A 15,214-nucleotide genomic window follows, 5' to 3' on the forward strand; every position below is an offset into this window, starting at 1 on the left:
ATAACCGAATTTAGTCGAAAGAGAAATGAAAATTAACTCTGGCATCTGATTAAAGTGAAAAGATGGGCAAGCAATCATTTACCGTGGGCTCCTTTCTTACGCAATGAAAACGACAACAGGGCAAGTCGTGTAACATTTGGCGCTTGATTAACAGCCAACCAGTAAAGGACAAAATTGTCTGTGCAGCTGAGATGACAACACGTGGCTTCGGTCTGGTGAATCAGAAGACAGCACGGTGATTTTCCAAAACGCTGAGTATTCTGTTTTCTGCTTTCCATATTTGTCCACCAGATTCCTGATAGTTACGTTTTACCGTCTTAAAAAAGAAAGAAAGTGAATTATTTTTCCTTTTTTACCAAGGGGAATGTGAGGGTGACGAGACGACTCTCGACTGGAGAATTAAGCGCCTCCACTATAATTACAATATTTCTAAAATGCATTTTAAATATATAGGATAAATTCTTACCAAGTAAGTATTGAAAAAGAAATAAAATAAAAAATTTGATGGCGCGTGTAACAACCCAAAGGTGACCGAGATCCACTTCTTGTTAACTTTTTTTATTTATCAAAACTTCTTGTTAACTTGTGAAGCTAAAATGATTAAAAATGATTAAACAAAATAAGAAAAAAAAAAAAAAAAAACAGCACAAGCTTCTTCGTTCCTACTTTAAGCTATTCAACGCATCTCAATCTGCTCGCTCGCTTATGTACATCTCTCTCCGTCTCTCTTAAAAGAAAAAGATAATCAATTTAGTAATTCCAAAGAATCCAATTCCTCTCTGAATTCTTAATACGATTCTCTCTGTTTTCCTAGGAATCGAAACCCCTTATCTTTGTTGCTTCCTTAGCTTTCATGGCCGATCATTTTCACCTCCTTTTCAGGTTCAACTCCAATCGTTGAAAGTGTTTCACCTGTCTTGATTAAATCTTTTGCTTTTTCATTGATTGTTGTTGTTTTGATGGCTGAGCTGCAGTTTGGTAGCATTTGATCGGATCCAGTCGATAGTCTCTTGCAGTGATAAGAGGGAGCTGATTATTGGGCCTTCTTAGCAGGTTATTCTTCTCAATAATAGCGTGGTTTAGTCTTGATTTTGATTTAGTTTGCTAACAACCGCTGGAAATCAATGGCTCCTTATCTTCTTTTTGGATTGAGAAAATTGTGTTGAGCTAAAAGATTATATTTTTTTTAATTGGGTTTTTCATTTTGATTTTGAATGGCTAGCTTTCGGTTTGGTTGGTGAGGAAACTGAGAAATTTGTATTGCGTATCATGATTTCTGCTGTATGTGTTTGAAAAATCGGCCTAGGCGGCCGCCTACCCCGCCTGGGCAGGTCGGGTCGGGTCGGGTCTTATATATATATATATATAATTTTCCTCACTTTAAAGAAAACCTAGGTAATGTGAGCTGTTCATACTCAATTATTAGATAGCAAAATTTCTGTTTATAGTTTATTCGTACACTTGGTCAGCATTACGAAAATGAAAACCAAAGTGGAATCTTTATTTGCTTAATTCTTTGTTGATTATATGGGTTTTTATTGATTGCTACCTTTTTGTTGGTCAGATTCATATCCTGCGATTGTTGAACCAATACCAGTTGTATTGTAATGCAATCAGTTGATGAGGAGAATAATAAGAAGAAGAATTTGAAGCGTTCAAGATCATCTAGTTACGACATGCCTGTGACTGACTCCAATTTTGCGCACAGTCTTGATGACTGTGTTCTTTTCCCAGTGGAAGAGATTGTGCAGTACCCATTGCCTGGATACATTGCTCCAACTTCAATCAGTTTCAGTCCTGATGATACTATTATAACATATTTGTTTAGTCCTGATCACACTTTGAATAGAAAGGTATTTGCTTTTGATCTCAAAACTTGCAAGCAAGAATTGTGTTTCAGTCCTCCTGATGGTGGACTTGATGAGAGCAATATATCACCAGAAGAAAAGTTGAGGAGAGAGAGGTTGAGGGAGCGTGGGTTGGGAGTGACACGGTATGAATGGGTGAAGACAAGCTCCAAAAAGAAGGCAATCATGGTTCCATTGCCAGCTGGGGTTTGTTCCTCAATTCCTTATTTATGCATTACATTACAGATTTATTTTTTAATTGCTACTTACTAAGCCCGTGACCTTGAAATGGACAGATTTATTTCCAGGATCTTTCCCATTCAACAGCAGAGCTCAAGCTTCCAAGCACATCAGGCTCACCAATTATTGATCCGCATCTATCCCCAGATGGTACAATGCTTGGTTATGTAAAAGATTGCGAGTTGCATGTTCTGAATTTGATATGCAATGAATCTAAACAGTTAACGTATGGTGCCAGACCCAGAGGAAATGATTTGGTAAGTTTCCCATACCGGTAATGGTACGTTCGGAGTCATTTCAGCATTATTAATATTTGTTCCAATTTCACAGATGTAGATTTTTCTCAAAGCATGTAGTTCTATCACTATAATTCCCATTGTGTGTTGGCTCCATCTATCCTAAAGGAGTGCTAGTAGATTAGAAGGTCATTTTTGCTTTCAGTTCCAGTAGATTAAGGTAGTTGAATTTCTGACCTTTTGCTTGATATGACTCTTGTCTTTTCTGGATTGCAGACTCATGGCCTTGCTGAATATATAGCTCAGGTGAGAATTTCATGTAATAACCCCTTAGCTTAGTCATTCATCATAAAACTTAGGCCTCTTTGTCTTTGGGTTGCTTTTTCGAAGTAATTCCTGCTTTTGAGCTCTAAATTCAAGACAGTTGTCTGATTGCAATAAGCAATCCCAAAATGATGCTTATTAATTCTCAGGAGGTTAAAGTTAAAATTATTCTTTCATTCTCAGAGTTTTACTCATTGCAGGAAGAAATGGATCGGAAGAATGGGTACTGGTGGTCCCTAGACAGCAAATTCATCGCATTCACAGAAGTTGATTCTTCTGATATCCCTCTTTTCAGAATCATGCATCAAGGTAAAAGCTCTGTTGGTTCAGAAGCTCAGGAAGATCATCCTTATCCCTTTGCGGGAGCTTCAAATGTCAAAGTTCGCCTAGGAGTGGTTTCTTCTTCTGGAGGTCCTATTACTTGGATGGATCTTCTGTGCGGGGGAACAGATCAACCAGACAGTGAAGAGGAATATCTGGCAAGAGTAAATTGGATGCATGGAAATGCTTTAATGGCTCAGGTTCTGAACAGGTCCCACAGCAAACTAAAGATCCTTAAATTTGACATTAAAACTGGGAAGAGAAAAGTTTTGTTGGTAGAAGAACAAGGAACGTGGGTTACCTTACATGACTGCTTCACACCCCTAGACAGAGGGGTAACCAAATCTTCAGGGGGATTTATCTGGGCAAGTGAGAAAACGGGATTTAAACATCTTTATCTGCATGATGCCAATGGAACATGTTTAGGACCTATCACCGAAGGAGACTGGATGGTTGAGCAGATTGCCGGTGTAGAATCTGCGGGACTTGTTTATTTCACTGGAACCTTGGAGGGACCTTTAGAGTCACACCTTTATTGTGCAAAACTATTTACGGATGGAAATCAAGCCTTGCAAGGGCCAGTGAAGTTGACGCATGGCAAGGGGAAGCATGTGGTGGTGCTTGATCATCATATGAAGAATTTTGTTGATATCCATGATTCCCTTGATTCTCCCCCTAAAGTTTTACTCTGCTCCTTGCTCGATGGAAGCACAATTATATCTCTGTATGAGCCGTCATTTACAGTTCCAAGATTCAAAAGGCTTCAACTTGAGCCACCTGAGTTGGTTCATTTATGGGCTAATGATGGGACAACACTGTATGGAGTTCTATATAAGCCTGATGAAACAAGATTTGGGCCGCCTCCTTACAAAACTTTGATCAGTGTGTATGGTGGACCAAGCGTACAGCTTGTCTCTGATTCTTGGATAAATACAGTTGACATGAGAGCGCAGTATCTAAGAAGCAAAGGAATTTTAGTATGGAAGGTCAGTTTCCTTTTATGTTTGTTCTATATCTTACTCTAACACATTTTGTAATCCCTTATTTACAATAATGCATAGATTAAGTGTCGCTGTTTTGATTTCTTTTTCTTGATGTTTACAGTTAGATAACAGAGGAACTGCTCGGCGTGGACTAAAGTTTGAAGGCTCTTTAAAATACAATGTTGGTCGTATTGATGCTGATGATCAGCTAACTGGAGCTTTGTGGCTTATAGAAAAAGGCTTAGCAAAAGTAGGGCACATTGGGTTGTATGGTTGGAGCTATGGTGGATATCTTTCAGCTATGACTTTGGCCAGGTTTCCTGATGTCTTCAGGTGCGCAGTGTCCGGTGCCCCTGTTACATCATGGGATGGATATGACACATTCTATACTGAGAAATACATGGGGCTGCCTTCTGAGAAGGAAGAAGGATATGAGTATAGCTCCGTGATGCACCATGTGCACAAGATGGAAGGAAGGTTGTTACTTGTGCACGGCATGATTGATGAAAATGTGCATTTCAGGCATACTGCCAGGCTTGTCAATGCACTTGTTGCAGCTGGTAAGTCGTATGAACTATTAATTTTCCCAGATGAACGTCACATGCCGCGCCGGCATAGGGATCGGATTTATATGGAAGAGAGAATTTGGGAATTTATAGAAAGAAATTTGTGAAAAATGAAACTTGTGTTTATATCTTTGTTGCTCTTGTAAGATCTTCTTGGTGGTGCCCTGGTGGACAAGGTGGGAAAGAGAAACTGTATGTTAAGGCACTACTTGTGTTGTGTATCTCTTTATTTTTATCAATTAAGTTAAAAATAAACTATATTTCGTTTGTCCGAATTGTTACTGGATGTTCTATCAGTGAAAAATCGTCTTGAGTTGGCTCTTTTTTCTTTTTCTTTTTCCTTTGGAGCACCACAAAAGAAAACTAAATTCTTCTCACACCTGCCTTGCTAATTTTTTTTCATAATTCTTTTAATTCTTTTATAAAGCTTAATTACCTTTTTGCAATAATAATAAACAATCCCTAATCTATAATTTCCCCATTCCAAGTGCGACTTGCCAAGCCAAGAGCTGTAAATTTCCACCATTTCAAATTTCAAAAAGCCAAGAAAAGAAAGGCCAACACCCAAAAGAAAACAAAGACAGAAAGAAAGAAAAGTCCATCACTTTTTATTCTTTTCATGCCCCTTTCTTTTTGAAAGGATATATGCTTTCTCAAAGAATTAAAAATAAAAATAAAAAAGCCTTTTGTTTGTTGACATGTCTCTCAAAAGCATGTGATCCCTGGTCACTTTTAAATTATGTCTTCCTTACGTGGCAGTGAATCAGTGGCTCGTCTGATGTGTTTTGTGTAGAAATTTGTCTTCAAATTTAAATAATCTTGGAGGCCAAGTTGCCGTTTGTCTCCCAGCTGACCAGCACGTCCTATTCCATCAAGTTTAACGTTTCGTTAATGTAAGCGACTAGGTATTTTTATTTAACGAAGTTTAATTATGAATCATATTTTGCTCCTTCAAGTTCAAAATTAAATATAAAAATCAGATTTGGGGTTTTGGGGCAACATGCATTTACTAAGACATTTCGTAATCAAAATCAATCCAAATTAATATCAACAAAGCAAAATTAAAATTAAAATATCCATCCAAATTAACAAAATCGTAACGGCCGTTTACAACATAACCACGTTATTTACCCGCTAAACTTCCGTCACACATAAAACCAAAAAAATTAAATTGAAAATGAAAAATCGAAGATGCTTCCAACTGCATATAAATACAGCTCTCTCTCTCTCTCTCTCTCTCTCTCTCTCTCTCTTGCATAGTTATCTTTACTTCTCTCTAGCTCCTTCTAGTGAATTTTCTCGGGAAAAAGTTCGAGAATTTCGGATTCTCGGAGCAGTCTGGGAAAATAAGGCCATAAAAAGAAGCTCGGATGGAAATGACGACTGAAATTTGAATTTCTCATTCGATCGTCATTTCACCTGAATTTCTCTTCTCCGATTGCTAGCTTCTTTGCGTAAGGATACATTTTGCTGTTTCTTCATTTTTGTCAAGTTAATTTCCTGTATAATATTTCTGATTTAATCTGCTTGCTTTACTGGGAAAATGTGGATAAAATATCCGAACTTTTGCCCTATAAGAGGGAGAGAGCCTGCTCTCTCTCTCTCTCTCTCTGAGTCACGCACACAATTTATGCTTTTATTAATCTTAGCCTGATCCTTTCGTTGCCGAATGCTATTCTTAAGACCTGACTTTTTAGCTGCATTTCTTAGATAATAGAGATATAATGTTTTGTTTTCTGAGGGATGAAGACAATGAACAGAACAGGGATTGATTTGAGGGTTTTAGTATGTCACTCCGACGAAACTGATGTCAATACGCATTTGTTTTATTATATTCCTCATAATCCCTTAAAATCTAATTGGAAGATTCTTTTGCATTTTGTAGGAAGCTGGATTCAGACTTGCAGGGAAGGTAATTTCATTTCAAGCAATCCAAGTAGTGACATATACCAAATTTTAGGTACTGCCTAAAACCCCAGGAACCAATAGTCTGAGAAAAGATTGCAGGCTTGAAAAGAACAAGAAGAGGAAGATCATTATATTTCCATTAGCTTTGACTGTTGTGGGACTTGGGGTTTTGGATTACCCCATTTGTTAGTTTCCTGAGGGCATATGAGGATCGTTTGAAGCTGTAGTCTGATTTGAGTTACAAGGGCTTTAAATTTAGAGGACCAACAATGTCTATTGCCAGTGTAGCTCTTAGTCCTGTGTATGAAGAATCTTTGAACTTTCCCTGTAATTTCACCGGCCAATATGGTCCATTCTCCGGTGACTCGATTTTGATATACCTCAGTGTTGGTGGGTCTGTAGTTCCGATGTGTGTAACAGAGTCGGATTCCATTGCTTCAGTGAAACTGAGAATCCAGGCCTCTAAAGGTTTCTTTGTGAAGAAGCAGAAGCTAGTTTTTGAAGGAAGAGAATTGGCTAGGAACAATTCATGTGTCCGGGACTATGGGGTAACAGATGGGAACCTATTGCATTTGGTACTGAGGCTTTCAGATCTCCAAGCTATTACTGTTAAGACTGTATGTGGCAAGGAGTTTGAATTCCATGTTGAGAGGAGTAGAAATGTAGGTTATGTGAAGCAGCAGATTGCTAAGAAGGGGAAAGGTTTTGTTGACCCCAAGGATCAAGAACTGACATGTGATGGTGAGGAGCTCGAAGATCAGAGACTCATTAATGACATCTGCAAAAGTAATGATGCTATGATTCACTTGCTGGTTAGGAAATCTGCTAAAGTTAGGGCTAAACCAATAGAGAAGGATTTTGTAGTATCTATTGAGGCATTAAATTTGAATGGGGAGAAGACTGCTTTAGTAAGGGATTTTACGGAATGTCAGGTTGTAGAGAGAAGTCCATTGCAAAGAGAATTCCTTCTGGAACCTCTAATTGTAAATTCTAAGATTGAATTGTCATTGGGGATTAAAAGGCTAATTTACTCTACTTCTGATGGGTTAGAGGGAGGCAATGAGCCAGTTCAGTCTTCAGAGGGATCCGGAGGAGCTTATTTCATGCAAGATTCATCTGGTCTGAAGTATGTTTCTGTCTTTAAGCCAATTGATGAGGAGCCAATGGCAGCAAACAACCCTCGGGGGTTGCCCTTGTCACTTGATGGTGAAGGTTTGAAGAAGGGTACACGGGTGGAAGAAGGGGCACTGAGGGAAGTTGCTGCTTACATTTTGGATCATCCAAGGAGTGGGCCTCGTACATTTTACCACGAGGAGAAGGGATTTGCTGGAGTTCCCCCCACAGTTATGGTCAAGTGCTTGCACAGAGGATTTAATCATCCAGAAGGTTATGAGTATGCATCCAAGAATGTGAAGATTGGGTCGCTGCAGATGTTCATGAAGAATAACGGAAGTTGTGAGGATATGGGTCCTCGTGCTTTCCCAGTGCATGAGGTACACAAAATTTCTGTTTTGGACATAAGGTTGGCAAACGCAGATAGGCATGCTGGAAACATATTGGTCAGCAGAGAGGGTGAAGAAGGGCAAATTGTGCTTATTCCGATTGATCATGGCTACTGCTTGCCTGAAAACGTAAGTGTCTAATTCTTATTTTATCGATGCTTAATTAGAGTAGGAGATATTGGTTTCTATTCCCATGTCATATTGTTTGAAGAATTCAAATCGATTTTGGAGCACACAGAAACTCTTTTGTAGTTACCGTTTCAAGCTTCTACTGTTAGAACTTTGGGAAGAGCATGCATGTCTCTTGCTTACTTTCAATGTGTAAAATGCAGTTTGAAGATTGCACATTTGACTGGCTTTACTGGCCTCAAGCTCACCAACCTTATTCGTCTGATACCCTTGAGTACATCAAATCACTAGATGCTGAACAAGATATCGAACTATTGAAGTTTCATGGATGGGACTTACCACCTGAGAGTGCCCGCACCCTCCGTATTTCCACCATGCTTCTGAAGAAAGGTGCAGAGAGAGGACTGACTCCCTTTGCTATTGGAAGCATCATGTGCAGGGAGACCTTGAAGAAGGAATCTGTCATCGAACAGATCATTCAAGAAGCACAAGAAGAGGAGCTCCCAGGAACAAGTGAAGGTGCATTTCTCGAATCTGTGTCATCAATCATGGATCGACGCCTTGATGAGCTTATATAGTGAATATCATGCATAATATGCATTAGTGCATATATATGGTACTATATATGCATGGATGATAGGCCTCTAGGCTCCATCCATCCATCTGTAATGGACTGCAACTTCTTTTTTACTGTAGATATATGCTGGATCGTTGCATCTACCGCCTAAGTAACTATGACATCTCTTCCCGCATTCCACTTATGTCACTTGGAAGCATGTTGGGTAAAAATGAAAGGAAAAAAAAGTACTTGTGTTACTTACTGTATGCATATTTCTTAAACTTGTGTAGGAGTACTTACTTGGGTTGGAGAAATAATAAATGATATACTGAAACATAATACATACTTCATTCATTGTCCAATTTACTTCAGTTTTCTCTTTTCTTTTTGGTTTTTTTATGCTTATGCTTTGCTAGCTGTATATGTTTCTCAATTGCAGTTTCAGAGTTTAGAATCTAGATCATACAACTTTGAATATTTAGTGTGGTTACTATTAGCTAAGTTTCTATTTTGCTATAGGGAAGAACCAGTAAATGTGATAGGGCGATTTTACTTTTTACTGGTGTTGGAAAATTAAGCCTGTGCTGCGTTATGTGTTGTGTATAATTTGTGTGTATGTAAGAGGGAAAAGTAGGGTGGGGGGAATGGAATGGAAGCAATATAATTTGGGCCCTCCACGTGAAACGTGAAAACTCATACTCAGAAGAAGAAGAACACATAATAAATGATGAAGATCAATATCAATATGGGTAGGGAACATGAGCCATGTGAGAATTTGGTGTTTGGTGGCAAAAAAATGGAAAAATGTTCAAACTCACATTCACATCAACTTGACTGGACAGCCACATCCCACCATAGCTGGCCATGCTCCTTTCCTTTTGCTTGGTCTTTGGAAGATGGCCGCCATACATACCTGGCCAACTTTCTGACTTATATAGTACAGGACAAGATAGAATAGGAGGAGGAGGGCCAAAGAAAGCAGCACTTGGTTTGACCCAAACCTAATGACAAAACGAAGAAACTAGTTGCACCACCACATAATTCAATTTCACAAAGTCGATAGCTTTATGGCAAAGTCGCTAGCTTTTCTATGGTGGGTTTTCTGGGTCGGAAGAGGGAATTTTAACAAGACAACGATTCATATTCAGATTGAGTCATGAAAATGTGGCCTCAATTTCATGGTATTTACTTTCCTTTTTTATTGTTTTTTTGAAGTCATTTATATAATCTGAGGAGCTACTTCTCACTTCCACGAAGCTCCCGAGTCCCAACATCATTTTTCTTCCCACCGTCACGACCCCACAGACACCAAACACTAATTGAAGGATCGTATTGAAAAAAATGGTCACGACCACAAAGATCCAATCATTCAAATGACAATAGAGTCAATATCTGAAATTGACAGACATTATTGTCCTCCTGTTGTTCGCATTCCACGCACGCACATAATTTCTTACATTATTTTACAATACGAATGATGCGACGGGAGTTCTAAAAAAAATATTTCTCGTACACCAATACCACCAACATCATTGAGTCAAATTACTAAAAAGAACATTGCGACTTATTCCCATATAATGTTGAAAAAAAATATACAACAAAATATAAAGACTATATTCTTACAGTTACCAACAAAATAGAGCGTTTATCCACTAATGGTTTACTGCGGACTGTAATTTTAGACTGAAAGCCCGGCCAAGAATGCCACCCCGGTAGACGGCAACCACGACGACCCATATATAAACTGTGCAACCGTAAACTTACCAGCCTCCACCGGGGAGGTAATCACCCTGTACCCGGGCCAGTTCACCCGCTGCCCCACTGCCCCGCCCGGCCCAGAATTCATGTATTCACCGTAGTACAGCGTGTCAAGGGCGAAAGTGGTATTCCACTCGAGCCATCCACGTGGATGTACGTGATCGCCAATATACGATAACATGTACACGACCCTCGAGTACAATTTCCACGGACGCCCCAGATATGTCGGGAAGCTACCCTTGGCCGCCTCGAGATCGGAGGTGGCGAGGATCCGGCAAGCGTGGATCGAAATGCCCGTGTTCTGATTCGGGTCCTTTCGGTTTTGGGCGGTGATCGTGTTCTTCTGAGATGGCAGGGGCTTGCGGGCGTAGATGCTGCAGTTTTGGAAAACTACGGCGGCGTTGCCGAAAATGAAGTCGACTGTTCCGTAAATGTCGGTTTCGCGGATGAACTGGCGGTTCGAGTGGACGTAAAATGTGTCTTGGTATCCGTTAATGCTGCAGCGGTAGACGACGGCGTGGTCGGCCCCGATTCGGAGGGCTACGGCTTGGTGCTTGCCGGGCCCGGCCCAATTCTCAAACGTTATGTCCCGTGCAATAAAACCAGCTCCAGTTGCCGCTGTGGACCAACAACAACAAATAAATTCTCAATAAACCCATCATCTAATTACTCTACCTACCCGAAAATGTTACCAACCCACCGACCTCAAATAATAATACAATTGGGTCGGATTTGATTGAAATGGGTTGGATTGGATTGAATGAGAAGATTCCACTTGGAGGTAGAATTGTTGCTTTAGCATGAAATGACACAAAGACACTAATATTCAATTCTTTCTTTATATGCCAATTTAAAATTCCCAAACCTCCAAATAATAATAATTGTAGATGCCAACTGTTATTTGAAGTAAAAGCTGTAGGAAAAAAGCTTAACAATTTAACAAGGGTAATTTAGTCCAGTTCAGGTGGTTAGAAAGGATATGAGGTCGGACAAGCATCACCAAGTAACAAGTTGCATGAGAGTGAATACTTGTATACAACAACAACATGACACGTGCAAGTAGTAACTCATTTCATGCATCGTAATGAATAATGTATGAGATGTGAGTAAATACGGGGCCTACATGTGCTTTCGAGTTCGAATTTTTGTTTTTAAAATTTAGATTAGATTAAAATAGAATATCTTTTTCTTTATCGAAAAAAAAAGCCCACAATAATCAGATAGGAGGGTGGGAAGAGAAAATTACCGAAGCTTGCCGTGTGAAATGTGGTGATGTTATTAGAAACGCTCCTCCCACCTGTGATCACCGTTTTGCCCTTCCCATCTCCAATGAACATCAAGTTGGTTTTCTTCCTCCCCACCTTCAAATTATTCTCTTCGTACCTGCAATCAAAAAAAAATGTTTAAAAGAAATGTAATTTTTTACTAAATTCCTCAACACAAAAAAAAAAAAAAAAAAAGTTCCATGCAAAGCATTCCTTGGGAGTTTGAAGTGGATGCCAGCAAGAATTAAATTGACCCCGCCCATGCCAGTAGATGTCACATTACATGCATAAATCCATTGTGTACCGTACAATTTATGACTGGGTAGAAAACAACGTCTATGCAAGCATCATCCGAACCAACCCAATAATACGACCAATCTCCACCGACAATCACCCACATCACCAAAGATAAAATAAAAAATTCATTCTCCATTAATTAAACTCTAAAGTACCACAGAAAAAGGGGGCATTTTCGTAAACCCAATTTCATCAGTCAGAAAGGGGGGGAGGATTAATATTAATGCAGTGAGTCACATGATTATAGTTCTGTGTTGTGTGTGATAAAAGGGAGCTCACTCAAAGTCAATGCACAAATGAATACACAAAAGGAATTTTATTACCAACAAAAATAAGCGCTTTTGAGAAAATCTTTTCACGGAATAATGGCTACCCAAAGCAAAGCAAAGCAACCACTCCATCGGATGCCAAAAGTGATTAATTTTAATTAAAATCCAAAAGAACAAAGAACATAGCACCAAACTCAGCTTTATGAGTGAGTGAGAGTGGGATAAATTACCTTCCTGCCCTCACGTAAATAACGATCCGGCGAGAACTATATTCAGGCGCCTTCTTGATCGCCTCGGCGATCGTCTTGTACGTTCCGTTGCCGTCTTTCGAGACAATGATGTCGGCCTGTATCTGCGACACCGGCACCGACAGCAACTTTCTCTCCCTACTGCTCAGCCATCTCGGCAAATCTCGCGAGACATCCGCATTATCTCCCATGATGTCTCGCTCCATCGAATTCAGCAACCTCCTCCGGTTCTGAATAGGCACCCCAGAGAAATCGTCGCCGGCCCCGATTGCAGAGTAGATCGCGAGGCAGTTGCTCACGAGCTCCGACAAGTCCCTGAGCCTCGTGTCCATCTCGCTCTTCACGGGCCCACTCACCTGCGAGAGCCCCTCCCCGCACGTGTCCTGATTAGTGAGTGCCGCGCTCAGCCACGTCAGCACGTCCTGGGTGGATGCAGGGGTTGCGGCGCCGGGGGCGACCGAGGTGAGGGAACGGGAGAGGGCGTCGATGGAGGAGTCGAGGAGCTCGAGGCAGTCGTCGTAGGCGGAGCGGGAGTGCGGGTCCATCTGGAGGTAGGAGATAGAGGAGGAGAGGTAGAGGGCTTTGCTGAGGTGCTGCAGCGTCATGTTGAAGGAAATGTGGACGAGGTCCTGCTCAGACGCGTGGACGGAGCCGGGGAAGTCGAGGAGGGAGTTGACGCAGAGGGCGGGGAACTGAGTCTTGGCGCAGGCGTCGGAGATGGCCTGGGTGGGCTTGAGGTGGGGGCCGGAGGATTGGGGGGAGGCCTTGGAGCGGGCGACGAGGAGGAGGACGGCGGAGACGGCGGAGGCGAGAATGAGAGCGGCGGAGATGAGGGAGATTAGGATGAGCTTTTTTTTGTTATTGGGGTTGGGGTTGGATTTGGAGAGAGACGAGAGTGAGTTTTGGGGTTGGTCCGCCAAGTGGTGCCTGGAGGAGCCTCCCGGGTCCGACGGTTGGAGTCTGCCGTAGCCCATTGTTTAGATTTCTGTTGTTTTTGCTGGAAGAGGAAAGTATAGGACGTTTGAAGAGTTAAAATTGGAGAGGTGGGCAGTTCTGAGTTTCAGCTGAGAGACTGAAAGAGGAAGATTGAAGTGCGGGGTTTAAAGATAGGGTGGGGGCAGTGTATTTATATATAAATAATTAATTTTACTTGTTAATTAAATATTAAAATATTAAAATGTTAATAAGAAGAAGAGGTGTGTGTGTGTATATTATATGATGAAATGGAGAGAGAGGGGAGAGGAGGTGGGGACGAGAGGAGAATAAAAGAGGTTGGTGTGAGGTCTGCGTCCAAGGGGGAAGGGGGATTAGCTGGCTGCTACTATATGACCCGGCGAAGATGAGGGTAATGCAACGGGGGTAGGGAACTTTTTTTCCACTAGTACCGAGTCACAGTCTCTCTTGTTTTTTTAGGTCGAAAGAGTCACAGTCCTACTTTTTTTTTTTGGGGTAAAATAGTCAGAGTCTTACTTTAGAGTTTAGACAACAACAAAAGAGGTTTATATTTGTAATTTTAATGAAAATATAGTTTGGTTTTTAATTATATATATTTTAATAGTTTTGAACAAGTGGAGGGAGGGAGGGAGCAGATGGAACACGTACTAGAATAGAATTTAGAAAGAAACAACATGTTTGTTTGACGTCAAAATCTTTAGTTAAAGTTAAGGATAGATAGTGCTGTCTGTGTGCCTGCGCATCAGAGTGCATGCATTGCATTGCATGATTCTCTTAGCTCTTAAGCTAACTTTGACAGTGCTGCTAAGTAAGTAGTGGCGCATGGCATCTTTTTGTACCTTATTTATTCACTTTAAACCACATTTGTTCGTATCTTGTATTCATTCATATGTACAAATTAGGAGTATTACGAGACGTACGAAAAGAATAATGGTATTCAAATTTGAATCAAATGGTCCATAAGAAACTCATTAATGTATAAGATTTTGAGAGATTATTAGTGTTTGATAATAAATATCGTTGTATCTGACATAGCAACATATAAAGATAGGTGGATGTGATGTATACTTGTAATTTCATGGCATTATTAACAATGTATGTGAATAGGACTGACATTGATATACCCTTTTTGAGCTTTGATAACCCAATATATCACAAGAAATTGCTTACAAGTTAAAACCTCTTCTCCACCACGTACGTTCTCTCAACTCAACTCTGTCTTGTCTGCATCCAAAGAGTCTATGTCCAAACATTGACCACCAGTACTGCAAAGGACTGCTAGTATTTAGCCGCCGTTTAGGGATTTTAATCAGGTCCATTTTCATTAGGCTTGGTTTGCCCTCTAATTAATATTGATTTCTTCGCACGCGCATATGCGCACGTCAGAAGTAATAGCGTGTAAAGACTTTGTTTAGGTCATAAATCTAATATGTGGATTGGGTTTGTTTTTCAGTGCATTTACTTTCTTTGGGGTGGGTTGGGGGTGGGGGTGTTATATATTGTGATGGATCCTAGCAAGATTTTAAGTAGAAAAATAGGCCCACCTTACTTTCCTCATTCATGGGGACTTAAGTAGAATGAATTAAAATCAGTTCTCTAATGACAACTTAGCCAAAATAAGTCGAAATGAAGCAGAATTTAAGAAGGAAGGTATGGCAGATTAGTTCATTTTTCAACTTTATTAATTACTTTTTTCAGCTTTTTTAATCATTAAAAAAAACGATGTAAGGTCCGACTCCATGATGTAGGCCTTTATATATATATACCGACCTTTGTGGAAAGCGATCTGATACCAGAATATTTTAGAT

At 40.3% G+C, this 15,214-nt stretch overlaps 3 protein-coding genes across 4 annotated transcripts; 2 read left to right on the top strand and 1 right to left on the bottom strand.

Annotated features, from left to right (window-relative positions):
* LOC18784989 (dipeptidyl aminopeptidase 4) lies at positions 512–4,840 on the top strand. 2 transcript variants are annotated; one of them, XM_020558655.1, is made up of 8 exons: positions 512–707; positions 815–882; positions 975–1,053; positions 1,565–2,054; positions 2,144–2,344; positions 2,600–2,629; positions 2,848–3,954; positions 4,073–4,840. In XM_020558655.1, exons 4-8 carry the CDS (start codon positions 1,608–1,610, stop codon positions 4,622–4,624), a joined length of 2,337 nt encoding a protein of 778 aa, XP_020414244.1. In that variant the 5' UTR covers positions 512–707; positions 815–882; positions 975–1,053; positions 1,565–1,607; the 3' UTR covers positions 4,625–4,840. The 2 variants fall into 2 exon arrangements, with proteins under 2 accessions (XP_020414244.1, XP_007220247.1); XM_007220185.2 differs by having other exon boundaries at positions 640–882.
* On the top strand, positions 5,507–8,944 carry LOC18786795 (phosphatidylinositol 4-kinase gamma 3). The gene is made up of 3 exons (XM_007219143.2): positions 5,507–5,971; positions 6,403–8,056; positions 8,260–8,944. The coding sequence occupies exons 2-3, from the start codon at positions 6,695–6,697 to the stop codon at positions 8,632–8,634; spliced, it is 1,737 nt and encodes a 578-aa protein (XP_007219205.1). The 5' UTR covers positions 5,507–5,971; positions 6,403–6,694; the 3' UTR covers positions 8,635–8,944.
* LOC18785754 (probable pectinesterase/pectinesterase inhibitor 34) lies at positions 9,984–13,636 on the bottom strand. Its single transcript, XM_007220833.2, has 3 exons — positions 12,435–13,636; positions 11,620–11,756; positions 9,984–10,991 (listed from the first exon to the last, which is right to left on the bottom strand). Exons 1-3 carry the CDS (start codon positions 13,424–13,426, stop codon positions 10,294–10,296), a joined length of 1,827 nt encoding a protein of 608 aa, XP_007220895.1. The 5' UTR covers positions 13,427–13,636; the 3' UTR covers positions 9,984–10,293.

This window comes from Prunus persica, chromosome G2, assembly GCF_000346465.2.
Source record: "Prunus persica cultivar Lovell chromosome G2, Prunus_persica_NCBIv2, whole genome shotgun sequence".
Classification (NCBI taxonomy): domain Eukaryota; kingdom Viridiplantae; phylum Streptophyta; class Magnoliopsida; order Rosales; family Rosaceae; genus Prunus; species Prunus persica.

Bases quoted from the DNA above. Each gene is read 5' to 3' on its own strand.
- LOC18785754 (XM_007220833.2), bottom strand. From the start codon at position 13,426: ATGGGCTACGGCAGACTCCAACCGTCGGACCCGGGAGGCTCCTCCAGG. The intron at 11,757-12,434 runs GTAATTTATCCC...TTTTGATTGCAG, and splicing joins ATTTACGTGAGGGCAGGAAG to GTACGAAGAGAATAATTTGA. The intron at 10,992-11,619 runs GTAATTTTCTCT...GTTGGTCCACAG, and splicing joins ATTTCACACGGCAAGCTTCG to CGGCAACTGGAGCTGGTTTT.
- LOC18786795 (XM_007219143.2), top strand. From the start codon at position 6,695: ATGTCTATTGCCAGTGTAGCTCTTAGTCCTGTGTATGAAGAATCTTTG. The intron at 8,057-8,259 runs GTAAGTGTCTAA...TGTAAAATGCAG, and splicing joins GCTACTGCTTGCCTGAAAAC to TTTGAAGATTGCACATTTGA.
- LOC18784989 (XM_020558655.1), top strand. From the start codon at position 1,608: ATGCAATCAGTTGATGAGGAGAATAATAAGAAGAAGAATTTGAAGCGT. The intron at 2,055-2,143 runs GTTTGTTCCTCA...TGAAATGGACAG, and splicing joins TGGTTCCATTGCCAGCTGGG to ATTTATTTCCAGGATCTTTC. The intron at 3,955-4,072 runs GTCAGTTTCCTT...TGATGTTTACAG, and splicing joins AAGGAATTTTAGTATGGAAG to TTAGATAACAGAGGAACTGC.